General features: G+C 49.2%; 1 protein-coding gene across 20 annotated transcripts in view; it reads left to right on the top strand.

Moving 5' to 3' along the window:
• Positions 1 to 13,918, top strand: part of LOC111145217 (transcription factor 7 like 2) — a 195,614-nt gene extending 181,696 nt beyond the window's left edge. For 7 of the 20 annotated variants that reach the window (XM_022499969.1, XM_022499974.1, XM_022499967.1 and 4 more), the window contains 4 exons: positions 399 to 558; positions 849 to 956; positions 5,742 to 5,790; positions 13,453 to 13,607. In XM_022499969.1, the coding sequence (XP_022355677.1) occupies positions 399 to 558; positions 849 to 956; positions 5,742 to 5,790; positions 13,453 to 13,532 (397 nt within the window). In that variant the 3' untranslated portion in view covers positions 13,533 to 13,607. Of the gene's footprint in view, positions 1 to 398; positions 559 to 848; positions 957 to 5,741; positions 5,791 to 6,365; positions 6,417 to 7,773; positions 7,847 to 8,536; positions 8,610 to 13,452 lie in introns of those variants that run through there. The other 13 variants (XM_022499960.1, XM_022499965.1, XM_022499959.1 and 10 more) reach the window with 6 other exon arrangements.
• The last annotated feature ends 228 nt before the right edge of the window (positions 13,919 to 14,146 follow it).

Genomic DNA, 14,146 nt, shown 5'->3' on the forward strand with positions numbered 1-14,146 from the left:
TCGGGTGTACCTGTGTCCTCAGACAGGCTCAGATTTGCACCCGTGTCCCCGCCACTCATCCATTACTGAACGTTTGGAGGCCTGTCCTGCGAGCACGAGAGGCACCAGCCCAGGGGATACTGGCCACGCTGTGCTTCCCCCCCCACCCCCCGGCTTAGGAAAACAGTGTGCCTGGGACACTCGAGGAAGTGATCGTGAAATCTTTGTCTTCCCCCACACACCTTCTGGGATGTTTTTGTTCCGTTTTCCAGGCTGGAGAAGACCCATAGTGGAAGCGTGCTTCTCGTTCAGAACTGCTAGGTTTGGGTGTTGAGCCACCGGGGGAGCTGGGTTCTCTGGGGAAGTGGGACCTTGTCATTGTTTATGGGGTTGTGTTTGTCTGTTCTGCCTATATCCAGAAAGCATCAGGACTCCAAAAAGGAAGAAGAAAAGAAGAAGCCCCACATAAAGAAACCTCTTAATGCGTTCATGTTGTATATGAAGGAAATGAGGGCAAAGGTCGTGGCGGAGTGCACGTTGAAAGAAAGTGCGGCCATCAACCAGATCCTGGGGCGAAGGGTAGGTCGAAGGGGATGGATGGACCAGGGCACAGTGGGTGGCATGGCACGGTAGCCCTGTCCCTTCAGTCACATGCTGACTTCTTCAGTGGCCTTGATGGGAGTGTGACCAGAACGACCTTCTCTACACCCACCGCCATCTTCCCCAAAGTGAGGGAGCTGACAGATGAGGTTTTGTCTGAGCACTCCTGGGCGAGCCAGGATCCTGCAGAGCCGACCCGCCTTTTAGCCCCAGCCACAGGGTAGTTTGTGATGTTTTGTCTGCCTCTCCCGCCTCTGTGTCCCCTCCAGTGGCACGCACTGTCCAGAGAAGAGCAAGCAAAGTACTACGAGCTGGCCCGGAAGGAGCGACAGCTTCACATGCAGCTGTACCCCGGCTGGTCTGCGCGGGACAACTATGTAGGTGTTCGTTTTTCTCAGAACCCGAGTCTGTAAAGACATGTTGGGGGGATTCCTCTGCCCAAAGGGAGTGCTACCTGCCATCTTAAATCAGGTCTCAGAACCGTACATTCTGCGCACTCCCGGGACCAGGAGCGTCCTGGCTTCCAGTACAGCTCCGTCAGCAGGCCAGAGTTCTTCAAGGAGGAGGGAGGAGGGCCATGTTCTGTTGTTCCAGCTTGGAACCATGGGGTTGACTTGGGGCTGTGCACACCTTCTTGCCCAGGTCTTCGTAAAGACCTGGCTCTGGGATGTGCCTCAGGGGACTTCTGTGCTTCTCAGCAAGGGTTCATGGGGCCTGACAGGGAAGGCCTTGGGTAGAGGTGGAGTGAGTTTAATTCCTCCCAGGCCTTCCAGCAGGGCCTTGGCCCTTACGAGGGAGAAAAGGACCAATTGCCCTGCGCTGTGGTGCAGGACAAGTTGGAAATCTAGTTCCTCCTGAGAGGGGCACGGTGGGAGGACCCTGCGAGCAGCCGGCGGTAGTCTTCCTCTGGTGGGGCGCGGGAAATGCCTCAGGTCCCCTGGAGGGTCGGGAAAGGGTCTATGCCATGTGAGGTGTCTTCTAGGGCTCTGTGTTGACTGCAGGATTTGCCTAATTTCCTCCCTGGGGTTTTAGGAGACACGGTGGGATTGTTGCTTTCACTAATCACAGCAGTCGTGACACCCAGGATTGCTGTCCTCTCCTGGCCTTGCTCTCCTCTCCCTGTTATTTCTTGTTCTGCATTTTGTCCAACGTCCTTCTGGCTGGCTCTCCTCTCAGTGGATGGCATGTCTCTTATTTCCACCTGATACTTTTATTCCAAGGCATTTGGTGTTATAAAGTGATTCTTAACCATTTACTCTCTAGGGTGGTGAAGGCAAAGCTTGCCTTGACATCAGCAGTGGGCTTCTCCTCCCATATCTGGTCAGTGGCGTGGAGCCGTGGCGGGGTCTTTCTCCCGCGCACACCCCTGACCTAGCTCTCCTGTGGACGTCTGTGGTGAACACCTCTCTCTGTCCGTGGGTTGAGATCAGTTCAGTTAGTGCTGGTTGCAAGTGTGCCCACACGGTATTAGGGGTACTCAGAGTTAAATCAAATATGTTGACTCTCAAAACTAATCTGCCATCAAGAAGCCATAGACATGGGTGGGAACCTGTGGGTCCCGAGCAGATGCCGTCTTCTGCTCGTTCTCACGGTTTCCCATACCTGTCAACCTGTGCTTGCTAGTCTGCTCTTCCCTGTGCAGAGAAGAGGGGGTACAGAGAACACAGACCACTGGGCTTCACCCCCACGTCTTCATCACTGCCCCCAGCCGCCGCCCTTTGGGTCTCAGTGGCCTTGGCTGGTAGCACGAGGCTCTGTTCCTCCTGGGAGTTGAAATGGGAATTAGTGCCGGTATCTCTCACTGGAGTGTTTGCTGTGCTCAGGGCCCTTGTCACTCACAGATGGTCATGCACTGGGTCGTAGCTGCTTGGGACCTTTCCATTCGCCCTCAGCATGTGTACTTGGGGAAGCCTTTCTTCTGGAATGGAAAGGAAGAGGATGAGAAAGTGAATGCTCTCCCACAGGCTTGCCGCTTACCCCCACCTGACCTCAAGGTGGAGATTTCCAGCAGCAGGCCAGCTCTGTGGCCTCCACATGCACAGCCATCTCGTTTCAGGACACTCTTCTCCTGGTTTCGGGTCAGAAGCTCTTAGAGTTTACCTCCACCTTCTACCTGCTACAGACCTAAGTCTGAGTGATCTAGAATGGTACCACAGAGAGGAATTCTGCTCCCCTATAGATATCGTATCCCCAACAGACACTTGGGGTCATGGTAGGGCCTTCGTGTACAGCTTTGCAGGATGTGCACTGCACAACTCTAGGGAGTGCCATTTACATTATGGCCTATGTGCATGGTGCCCTCTGGAGTTGTGCAGGGGGAGATCTTCACAAAGGTACGCAAAGGCCACCTTCCTGTTAGCTTCAAAAGAATGCTGCCACTGACTTGCCCAGGAGTCAGTTAGACAGGCATTGCCCTGGGCTTTCTGTGAAGTGCTTTCTAGGTTTTAGAAGGTCCACGAGACACTTAAAGTGACTTCAGCTCAGCTTCACATTCAGAAGAAGCTCAGTATAATTAGGGGAGCCTCTGACAAGACTTGAGAGAAAGATTAGAGGTAGATCTAGATGTAGGACTGAAGGAGCTTTATCCCTCATACAGGGTACTGTCTGACTCCTATCACCATGGCTCCTTACACATGAGCGTGAACACACACACGCACTCTGCCCTTCCATCTTCCCTCCCTTTTGTGCCCCAGAAAACGGTCTGTGGAACAAGGGTCAGAGTTCAAGGTCTTATGGGTTTGATTGTGGTGCAACCTATCAGGTTTGGGTTTTTTTCTTAGCTGACTCGACATAGGAGTTCCTGTACATTACTGTGGTTGTTGTAAAGTCCAAAAGATTCTTCTGGGAAAAGTTTTCTGAGCGAACTTCATGCCTCTTTCATGTTCCTGCTTTTCCAGTCAAGGGGCAATGGAAACCTTAGTAAAATAGAACAGTCACATTTGAGTTGTTGGACTTGACATCTTCTGGGGGCACAAGAGAAAAGAGTTTGGTCCCATAGTGCTCTCTGGCCCCTGGCATTGTATTAGAACATTGTTGCTTTTCTAGCTCTTCCAGATTACATAAAGGACACAAATCCTCAGCCATTGCTTATCTCGAATTCCCCACCCCCCACCACCATATTTGGGCTTTTTCTTTTGTTACATCTAAGAAGAGAACGGGGTGGCTGCCCCCCTTGAGACATGTGTCCCTCATCACTAAATCGTGTTTATTAAGCTCTTCTTGTCCTCTTCTGATTAAAACACAGACCCTGTCCTCTAGAAGCCCTCAGTTTAAACGAGCCTATCCTCAGTCACCTCAACTATGTACCCTAAACCGACAGCTTCCCACGGGGCCTGGAACTTTCAGCCGCCTTTCAGCACATACGGAGGGAGATGGGAGACGGGCGGGCACTGTATTAAGGCAGAGGTGACTGAGAACCCGCTGGCTGTGTGGATGCCAACACTGCCCAGAGTCACCACGGTTTTGGGGGCCCCGCTGGGTGTTCACTCAGGCTCCTAAATAAACTGAAACTAGCCCTTCCTGCCTTTTCCTAGATGGCCAGGCAGCACGTCACTGCTCCCCAGGAGAGGCGCAGACATGAAGACAGGCTGTCGAGGCTCAGGGGAGGGCCCCATGAACGCCTTTTATTTTATTTTTACATTGTCTATCAAGGGCACGCTCGGGTGCCTCAGTCAGTTAAGCTTCTGACTCTTGGTTTCGGCTCAGAGCATGATCTCAGGGCTGTGAGATCGAGCCCCGTGTTGGGTGAGCCTGCTGAAGATTCCGTCTCCCTCTTCCCCTCCCCCTGCTCACACACGTGTGGGCACACACGCACTCAAATAATCTTTAAATTGTTTATCAAGGAGTAGAATATGTCTCTCAAAGTTTCAAACTCAAGGCCAAGACAAACTTCCCAAATGGTATGGGCCCAAGTTCTGAGAGGAAAGAGGGACTTTTTTTGAGCCCTTGGTTGGAGCTAAAACCGTGGCATCTCCACCATGAGGTTCTCATCTTTACAGGGCCTTAGGGGTTGTCAAGTTGACCACCTGTCATTCTTGTTTTTCCCTCCTGAGTTGATGTCCACATACCATGAGAACTTTAGGCAGCGACAATATTTAGATGTTCAGCAACAGACGTGTAGGCCAGTCCTTTTCATTTGTGATATTGCATATGTACCCACCATCTGACCCAGAAGGATGGGATCGGCCCTGACGAGCTGAGAACTAGTTTCAGATCTGTGGGGATGCAGTCAGCTCTACAGAGCTCAGCCCTGTTCCCATGCCACATCCTCAACCACGAGCAGACAGTACAGATACAGGTTGGAGAGTGTCAATGACCTTATGCGATCCATCTCCTGTAATCAATTAAAAACCTTCCACAGAGAGCAAGGGGTTAAATACGCAGGCAGCACAGCCTAGTAGGTAAGGGCTGGGGAACCAACACCTTCTGAGTTCCCATCCTGGCCCCAGCATTTTGCTAACTGTGTGATCTCAGCTAACAAACCCTCTGTGACTGAGTTTCCTTCTCTGTAGAATTAGAATGGTGATAGTCCCTGTTGTATAGGATTGTGTGAGGGAAAAACGAGTCAGTGTGGATAGCGTACTTAGAATCAGGCCTGGTGCATAGTATGTGCTCAATAAACGTTAGCTGTTGTTACTAGTATAGCCCCAGTTAAAGCTTTTGGTTTTTAATTGAGTAGAAGGACCTTTGTCCTTAAAAAGGAGATTTGTGTGGAACAAGGGTAGGGGGTGGGGGGTGATTTTCTTAGTCCACATGGCCATCTCCACAGTCATTTGATGCTTGTCTTTGAGCTCATGGTCCACCCCCAACCCTGTCTCTCCACACCTCCCTAAATCTTCCTTCATCAGCTCTCTTCTTCCCTTTATGGAATCAGATGCTCTGGGTCGGGTTTGAGGATGGACAGAGGTGTGTGGGAAAAGAGGTCTTTCCTTCACCCTCCGCTAACCCCTTCTCTTCCCCTTGCTGAGCGTGTGTCCCTCCAGCTGGAGCACGACTAAAGGGCATTTGGATGGGGGGGGTGCTCAAAAACATTCTGGGAGCCATGGGTGTGGACAGAGACAGCGGTGTGCTCCCCCTCCTGCCTTCTCCTTCCCAGGGGACCCAGATGCCCTCCTCCCATCTGTTTTCTAAAATAATTCCTTGTGTTTCCTCTATTCATCTAGGGGAAGAAGAAGAAGAGGAAAAGGGACAAGCAGCCTGGAGAGACCAATGGTAAGTTGGAGGAAGGAGGAAGGAGCGGAACTCTGAGGACCACTCTCGAACCTTAGATTCCTCTCTGGGGGAGGCAGGAGGAATTCAAGGCCAGGACATTGTGGGGGAACCCATCCTAGCCAGCCTTTTTGTGTATGCATTTTAATTAATTGCTTCACAACTGTCCTTTTAAAGCTAGTAACATTCATTGTTGCATGAAAAGCACATTGTAATTCTAGTGGAATGTGTTTTTAAATAACCGCAGAGCCTGGAACAGGAGGGGTGGTAGGCATGCCTATGCGGGATTTATGCAGTCTGCTTATTTTGTCTGTGTCTGTAGGGGTGAGGAAGGGGCCGGGGGAGTAGGCGGGGTGTGTGCGAGTGTTTGATATTAACTGGGCTGTTCCTGAATGTTCTGATGCATGCCTTTACAGTGGTAAATTGCACCCAATTTAAATTAAGGAGGTTTGTCATTCTCTAGGAGAAATTAGAAATACTGCATAGGCAATACCGGAAGGTCCCTTGGAGAAGGCCAGGCTTTTACAAACGACAACAAAAATTTTGAAGGCTTTGTATAATTTGTTCTTTTTTTTCAGAACACAGCGAATGTTTCCTAAATCCTTGCCTTTCACTTCCTCCGATTACAGGTGCTAATGTCATTTTGAGTCATTAAAATAGTCGATAAACTGTTTTTTTTTTAATTTTTCTTGCCATTATAGTTTTATTAACATTAAACACGTATGACATTTGAACATCCTTTAAAATGACCATCTACACGGTTTTGTATGTTTCGGTAGATTTTTTTTCAGTTGCTTTTGGGGTTTTTTTGTTTTTTTGTTTTTTTTTTTTGTTTTTGTTTTTTTTGTTTGTTTGTTTTGTTTTTTAATTTACTTTAACCTTCGCTTTGTTTATTTATTTATTTTTCCCATAACAGTTGTTTAAGCAGTGATGACAGTGACTTAGTGTTGAACTAACTGTGCAAATTGAATATGCAGTATTTCTTTAAAAGAGACTGGTTAAAAAAACAAACAAAAAAAGCCAAAACAAAACAAAAAACCAAGCAAAACCAACCAAAATGGAAGGAATTCAGTAATAAACCTCCTTAATCTAATGGCATTTTCCGTTGCTCCCACTAAGTTTTCTCACGCAAGCATGCATCCGCACGCAGTATAATTATTTTCTCCTTTGCTTTTTTTTTATTTTAGTTTTTTTCTTCCTTTTGCTTTTCTGCTCCTAATTTGCAAATCCACTAGCATTTTACTGACTGTACCTGCTTAAAAGCTGCTATGAGCTTCTGACTAACCCTTACCCACTCGCTCATTCACACTGCCTGTTCACCTTCATCTGTTCTCCTGTTAGTAGTCATGAAAATCGGTTTTAAAAAAAAGAAAGAAAAACATTTCAAAAGCTGCAATATCCCAGTACCACAATCCCCTTTTCTTTCTTTATTTCTTTCTGTTTTGTTTCATTTTGTTCTGTTTTTATTTGTAGTTTTTTTTCCCTTTGTTTAAACTGTTGTACTCTGAGAAGGAAAAAGCATGTTACAAACCTAATTCCCTCCTTCGCTTTATTTTCTTCTTTAAGAAAAACCAATTGAGAGAGAGCTAGGGGAAAAAAAAAGGAAAGAAACAGCAAAGCAGAACCAAAAGAGGAAAAATACTATTTAAAATTTAGTTTTTTCAGTATCTGACTTCCCTTTATCCGCTCAAAACGAATCGGAGAGACAGTCCTTAAAGAAGGGATACTGCAGCTTTATTTGCAACAGCTAATTTCACCAGTTGAATAAGAATGTGATTTTTTTTTACCTTTTTTTTTTTAATTAAAGAAAGTTAAAAATCGAAAGTCGATATTTTGTAATTAGTAACCAGGTCATTGATTTATTCCCTTTTTTATTTTTATTTTTTTCTTATTTGTATCTTTCTCTCCCCCCCTCCCCTCTCTCTCTCTCCCTCTCTCTCTCCCACGTCCTCCTCCTCTGCTCGCTTCTCTCTTGAACTCATTCAGACCTGAGCGCTCCTAAGAAATGCCGAGCGCGCTTTGGCCTTGATCAACAGAATAACTGGTGCGGCCCTTGCAGGTGTGTATAGATTTCCCAGATTCGCTGTGCTGGTCTGCAGCTGGTCTATTCGGTCCTTTCCCCCTTCTCTGGCCTGTTGCTTTGTAGCTCTGTGTGTGGATCTTAGGAGACATGAGGGCACGGGACACTGCTCTGTGAGGGATGTGCTTGTTCTCCCCGCTGCTGCTAGCCAAAATGCCACTGTAAAACAGCATCATTTGTGCCTCCTCGGGTCAGCGACAGCCAGCCCCAGCGCGCCCCCTCCCAGGGAACGTTGCCTGCTAACCCCCTTCCTCATGACCACCCAGGATGGGGCTCAGTGACATCCATCGTAATCCTGGCCTAGGTAGAAGCAAACAACAACGTCACCTTCTCCCCTCCTTCTCTCTTCTATTTTTTAATTTATTTTTCCTTGTTGTTTTTTGGTTTCTGGTTGTTGTTTTTTTGGTTTTGGTTTTTTTGTTTTTTGGATTTTTTTTGTTTGTTTGTTTGTTTTTTGTTTTGTTTTTTGGTGCGTGTTTTATCATTTTGTTTTTATTTTTTTTCCTTTTGCCTCATAGAAGTCTTTCCTTTCATGTCCTTGGTGAGGGAAGACAGTCAAAGAGAGCCGAGGTCCTAGAGAAGACGAGTCAGCAGTAGCTGAGATTTCACAGCAAACTGAGCATGACCCACCATTGTGTTGTATTTTTTGTGTTTACCTTATGCTAACAGATGCAAATACTCCAAAGAAGTGTCGGGCACTGTTCGGGCTTGACCGACAGACTTTATGGTGCAAACCGTGCAGGTATATGACCACTGTGAGGCCTTTGGGAAAATCAAAGCACTCTGTCCTTCTGCTACCTCAGTGTGTCGATATATTTTGACCTCGTTCCCATCTACTTCCCTACCAGCATCAATGACTAATGATCCTCATCCTTCAAAATTTCCTTGCTAATTTTATGCTGTATCCTTACCCCACTTTCTCTTTCTCTCTTTCCCCCTCGCTCTTACGAGTTACATACCCAGATCCCCGGTGGTAGGACTGAGACCACACCCTCTCCCGGCCAGGAATGGGCACTTACCCGTTTGCTTTGCAAGCCAGCCTCCTGGACGGGCCTGGTCCGTGGCGTGTGTCGAGCTTAGATAGAGCCACCGGTGCCAAAGGTTTGAATGAGCTAAAAACTTGGCAGCAAGAGCCGTCCCCGCGCACTTGAGAGTCAAGACACTTGGAGAAGGGCTCTGGGGCAGGTGTTTTTTGGTTCTGTTCTGTTTCATTTTTCTTTTATGTTTAAAAACCACATGTCTCTGGACAGAGGAGCCTGGTTAGCTGACATTGTTTTACAGTGCTGCAACGAAGCGTGGCACTGAGCGGCACGCACCAGCTGAAGGGGTGCGGGCAATGCGTTGTGCAGTCCCGTACTGCAGCGTGGCTAGCCTGCAGAATTGCAAACATATATCGTATGTGTTTAGAGAGAGAGAGAGAGAGAGAGAGAGATTGAGAGAGAGCATTGCTTCCAGAATGAACTAGAAGAGTCCAAATTGAACACCCACGTTCCACCTGCAGGTTTCCATCCAATCTGTAATTTCAGGGAAGGTGTAGGGTACTTCCTTCTTGGTGGAGGGATGCCGACTCGTTCCTGTCTCATTTCCTTTCCTTTAATGACCACCTTTGGTTAAATTTGTTGTTTCTTTGTTCTGATACAAGCAGTCTTTGAATTTGGAATATTATGATGGTAGGTATCTCAACACCCCCCAAACACGCCTCCCTGTTTGTAGTGCCTCCTTGTCACGTGTCCCTCTCCTTCATGCCTTTGCCATGTGTTCCGTGTTTAGACGTTAGATCAGATGTCCATCCCATCACGTGCATGCCCACGAGTCTCCTGTGTCTCTTCCCCTCCGCTGGTGCCTTACAAGGGATGGGCCGAGTTGGCCTCAAGTTCAGACGTTTAGGGGAGAGAGGGCCCGAGCATCTTTATTGAGAGAGAACTCCACAGACAACCCTCTGGGTCCTCTGAGTGAGGGTTCCAGGCCTGGAGAGAGATCCTCCAGCCGTTCGTTCTGTGAGACGGCAGTGTTCACGGAGGTGACAAATACCCTTCCTGCACAATCCCGGGGTCTTCTCTGTGCCCCAGAGTAGAGTTTCCTGCAGAGGTGGATGAAGAATGTTAGGGATTGAAGTAGGCGGACCCAGGGAGGACAGGTCTATGCAGTGAGTTTGCGGCAGAATCTTCTCGGCGCTGAGGAGGAAGATGATTGGCTGCAGAGTCCTGGTCTGAGGTGCCCTGCCATGCTGAAGGGTTTCTCTAATCGCAGGGTTCCCTCCTGAGCCGGTTTCTCACCATCTCTAGAAATGGATGGCTGAGACCATTGTGCCCACTTGCATATGGTGTGTTGCCAGATTGGTGTCTATTTTATTGGGGGGTGGTGAGCGGTGGCGGTTTAGGAACCCCCCCCTTTTTTTTTTTTGTTTCTGAAGCAGTTGCTTCAAGTTAGACTTGACTTTTTTTTTCCTGAAAGTGACTGTTCCTAACATTGACCAGGATGGACATCCCCCTCTCAGACACAGCCTGAACATCGTTTCAAGCCAGGGTGTGGGGTCTGCCTCAGAGGCCAGAGGTTTCAGGACATTTTTACCAAAAAAACAAAAGCAAAAACCAAAATCCTTGTAGCTGCCTCATAAACACGATTTTCAAAAGTGCAGCTCTGAAGAGCCGGCAGTCAGCAAGGCAGGCTGCAGTCCCTTGTCACTCCTCAGCATTCTTCCCACCTTAACACTGTTAGAACTTTCTCGGTGGCCACTTTGCTTCTGCAGGGTGTTTCTCAGACCCTGAAAGCATCAGCAGATGCATTTTAGCTCACTCCCAAACAGGATCAGGAAGAACCCTTGGTTTTCCTTCCAGAATAAATCCATGGGGAACTAAAAGTGGAATTTTCAGAGGCCGCCCCTTGGTTGGAGATGGAGCCTGGGTGGGGGAGGGTAAGCGGATGGGTTTTGCCCCTTTTTGCCTCAACTTTTCCTCTTTGCCAGGATCTGGCTTGATGCTTAATCAGTAGGACAAAATGTTCCTTTAAAAAAACAAAGCAGTTACAAAATGAGGCATTTTCTGGCCCGTCAGAAGTGTGTGTGTGTGTTCCAGCTGCCTTTCGCTTGGCCACCTGTTAGAAGGAGTGTCTCGCTGTCCTTCATGATCTTCATGTCCCGTGTTCAAAATGCTTCCACTCATCCCCTCGACGTGGAAACCTCTGTGTCATCAGGAGGGCGGGTGGGTGAGGGGACCGGCAGACGCGCTCCTAGCCAATCAGGACTCCTTGCTCGCTACACAGGGTTTCTAATTTTATTTGACATTTGAGGACATTTTAACAAGATTCTGTTTTGAGCCCACCAAGTTGCTTTCCCATCTTTTTACTCTGCCCTAATATAGCATGGAATGCTGCTTGACGTCACTCCCCTGTTTTCCTGTTTCTCCTTTTCTCTCCCCCCACCCTCTCCTTCGTCCTTGTCGCTCTCTCACTTTTGCTTACGCCCCACCCCCATCCCCACCCCTCCCTTCTCCCATTTTTTAAAATGCATGGACATCTTAGTTTTTTAAGCATGTTTTGATCTGCAGGCTAAGGTGGTTTAAAACTCTGAGAGGCTTAATTATGTATGTTGGTTTCTGGGATGGGAGCAGAACCCACAGCCTGTTTCAATCTATCCCAGAGGAGAAAAGGAACCTTTCCAAAATGAAAGTGAGGGGGGCTGCCCTTGCACCCCTAGAGTTCCTTTCCACCCAGAGGGGGATCAGGTAGACCCTGAGGCCTCCACCCGGTGGGTCTCAGCCTCTGGGAGGCAGGGAAGGCCAAGCATGTTCCCTCCCCTCCCTCCTGCCATCTTGCTGAGTCCACACCCCACACACTGAGGGGCATGCGCAGAGACCTCTGGGGCACAGACCCGAGGAGGAACTCATCACACCCCCTTCCTTTCAAAGCCCAGTGACATCTGACCCCAGGCAGCATCTTCCTGCTTTCTAGGGATGGGAAGCCGGCCGGCGCTTACACACTTGTTTTTAGACCGAGTGTTATCAGTCATGGTTTTAACTGGATTCAAGGGCTCCTTAGGGCAGCACATTCCCTGGATCTGCATTATTTTTATTGCATGAGTGGGGTTGAGTCCCAGGATCACCTTTCCTACCAAATATCATCCCCATCGGACTGGGAATCATAGTAGGAGAAGCTCTGAGGTCATATGCTCAATTTCTTGAATCGATTTCCCCAACCTCTGATGATAAGTAAGAAAGTCTCTGAAAGTCTCATTCCTATTTCTTATGTAAACGGGAAGTGCGGAGGGGAATTTGGGTTTTGGTGCAGGGCAGACTTAGTCTTTCTGGCTTAAACACGAATCCATGATGACCCAACCCCACCAGTTCCATGCTGTGGTGTCCCCCCCCCCCCCCCCCCCCCCCTCTTCTTCGTCGTCACTTCCTTGTGACACCCTGCGCCCTCCATTCACTGGCCTTGGTACAGTGACCAGGACAAGGCGCCCCTCCATCCCATCCTCACCGTCTGTCCTTCCAGCCTTCTCACTCTGGGGTGGGGGAGGGGAAGACCCCAAATCTTTAAAAAACAAAACAAAAACCCTGCAAAAAAAAATTAAGTTTGAATCATAATTTAATCCACAACCTGCAGGCCATACAACCAGTTATTCTTGTTCCTTTGGATCATTTTCTGTTTTTCTTATTCTTCCCCCTCCCCACCTTCGTTTATCCTCTTCTACCTGTTTTTGGTGGTTTTTTTTTTTTTTTCTTTTCGTTTTTGTTTTCGTTTTATTTTTTATTTTTGTTTTGGTTTTTAATTTCTTTTGTTTTACTTTTGTTCCCCCCTTTTCCCACCCCCCACCCCTGACTCTCTCCTGATTCTCACCTCTCTTGATTTGGTGTGGTTCTTAACAGACAAAGCCCGTAAGCTTTCTGGGCACCGGCAGCCTGGTGGTGGCCGTGGTGGTGGCGTTGGTGGTGGTGGTGGTGGTGATCGTTGGTGGTGGTGGCGGTTGGTGGTGGTGGCAGTTGGTGGTGGTGGTGGCGGTGGTCTGAAGACCTCTAAGCCTCTTGCTGGCACTGCCTTCAGCTCTATGGGCTCAACAGTCAGCGTTCTGAGAGTTTCATATGGATGGATAGGAGGCGCCTGGGGAAGGAGCTCTCTTTCTCTTTCCACAAGCACACACACACACACAGGGGCCACCGGGAGTGGTGGCGGAGACAGAGGAGACATGTGATGGGCTAGCCAGGGAGTGTCGAAACCAAAAGAGCAAGAACACACTTCTCAGTCCATGTCGGCATGGATGCAGCCACTTCCTGGCAAACAGGTGCTGCCTCCTCCAGTCGGCTCACTGGTATCTGGGCCGGGGTGGGGGCGCGGGGGTGTAGTGGGGCAGGGGGAGCAGGTAGGTAGGGGGCCTGGTCCTCGACTCCAGCAGCTCCTGCAGCGTCGGTCGCCAGAGCAGGCTTAGACCGGGGGCGGGGGCGACAGCCGAGTGAGTGCGGCACCTTGGCCAAGGGCCATGCCGGCTCTGGGGGCAGAGGTGACTTTGACTTGGCTCTGAGCATTAGATAACTCTCTCCCTTGGCATCTTTGCCCTTTATTCACAGATAACTCTCTCCCCCTGTTTCTAGGAGAAAAAAAAAGTGCGTTCGCTACATACAAGGTGAAGGCAGCTGCCTCAGTCCACCCTCTTCAGATGGAAGCTTACTAGACTCGCCTCCTCCCTCCCCCAACCTGCTAGGCTCCCCTCCCCAAGACGCCAAGTCACAGACTGAGCAGACCCAGCCTCTCTCGCTGTCCCTGAAGCCCGACCCCCTGGCGCACCTGTCCATGATGCCTCCGCCGCCCGCCCTCCTGCTTGCCGAGGCCGCCCACGGCAAGGCCCCCGCCCTCTGTCCCAACGGGGCCCTGGACCTGCCTCCTGCCGCCCTGCAGCCGCCCATCCTGTCCTCCTCTCTTGCACAGCCGTCAACATCTTCCTTACATTCCCACAACTCTCTGGCCGGGACCCAGCCCCAGCCGCTGTCCCTCGTGACCAAGTCGTTAGAATAGCTTTAGCTTCGTTAGCCCTGCCCTGGTCGGTTTGCGTAGTGTTGCGGTTTTCGCTTTTCTTTGTCCCCCCCCCCCCCCCCCCCCCCCCGCCCAGCCTCCTGCACCCCCTCCCCACCCCTCACCCCCTCGGAAAGGTTTTGTTTTGTACTCTTAATTTTGTGCCACGTGGCTACATTAGTTGATGTTTATGGAGTTCATTGGTCAATATTTGACCCATTCTTATTTCAATTTCTCCTTTTAAATATGTAGATGAGAGAAGAACCTCATGATTCT

The sequence above is a fragment of the Enhydra lutris genome, unplaced genomic scaffold (genome assembly GCF_002288905.1).
Source record: "Enhydra lutris kenyoni isolate GAN:26980312 unplaced genomic scaffold, ASM228890v2 scaffoldscaffold12, whole genome shotgun sequence".
NCBI classification, from domain to species: domain Eukaryota; kingdom Metazoa; phylum Chordata; class Mammalia; order Carnivora; family Mustelidae; genus Enhydra; species Enhydra lutris.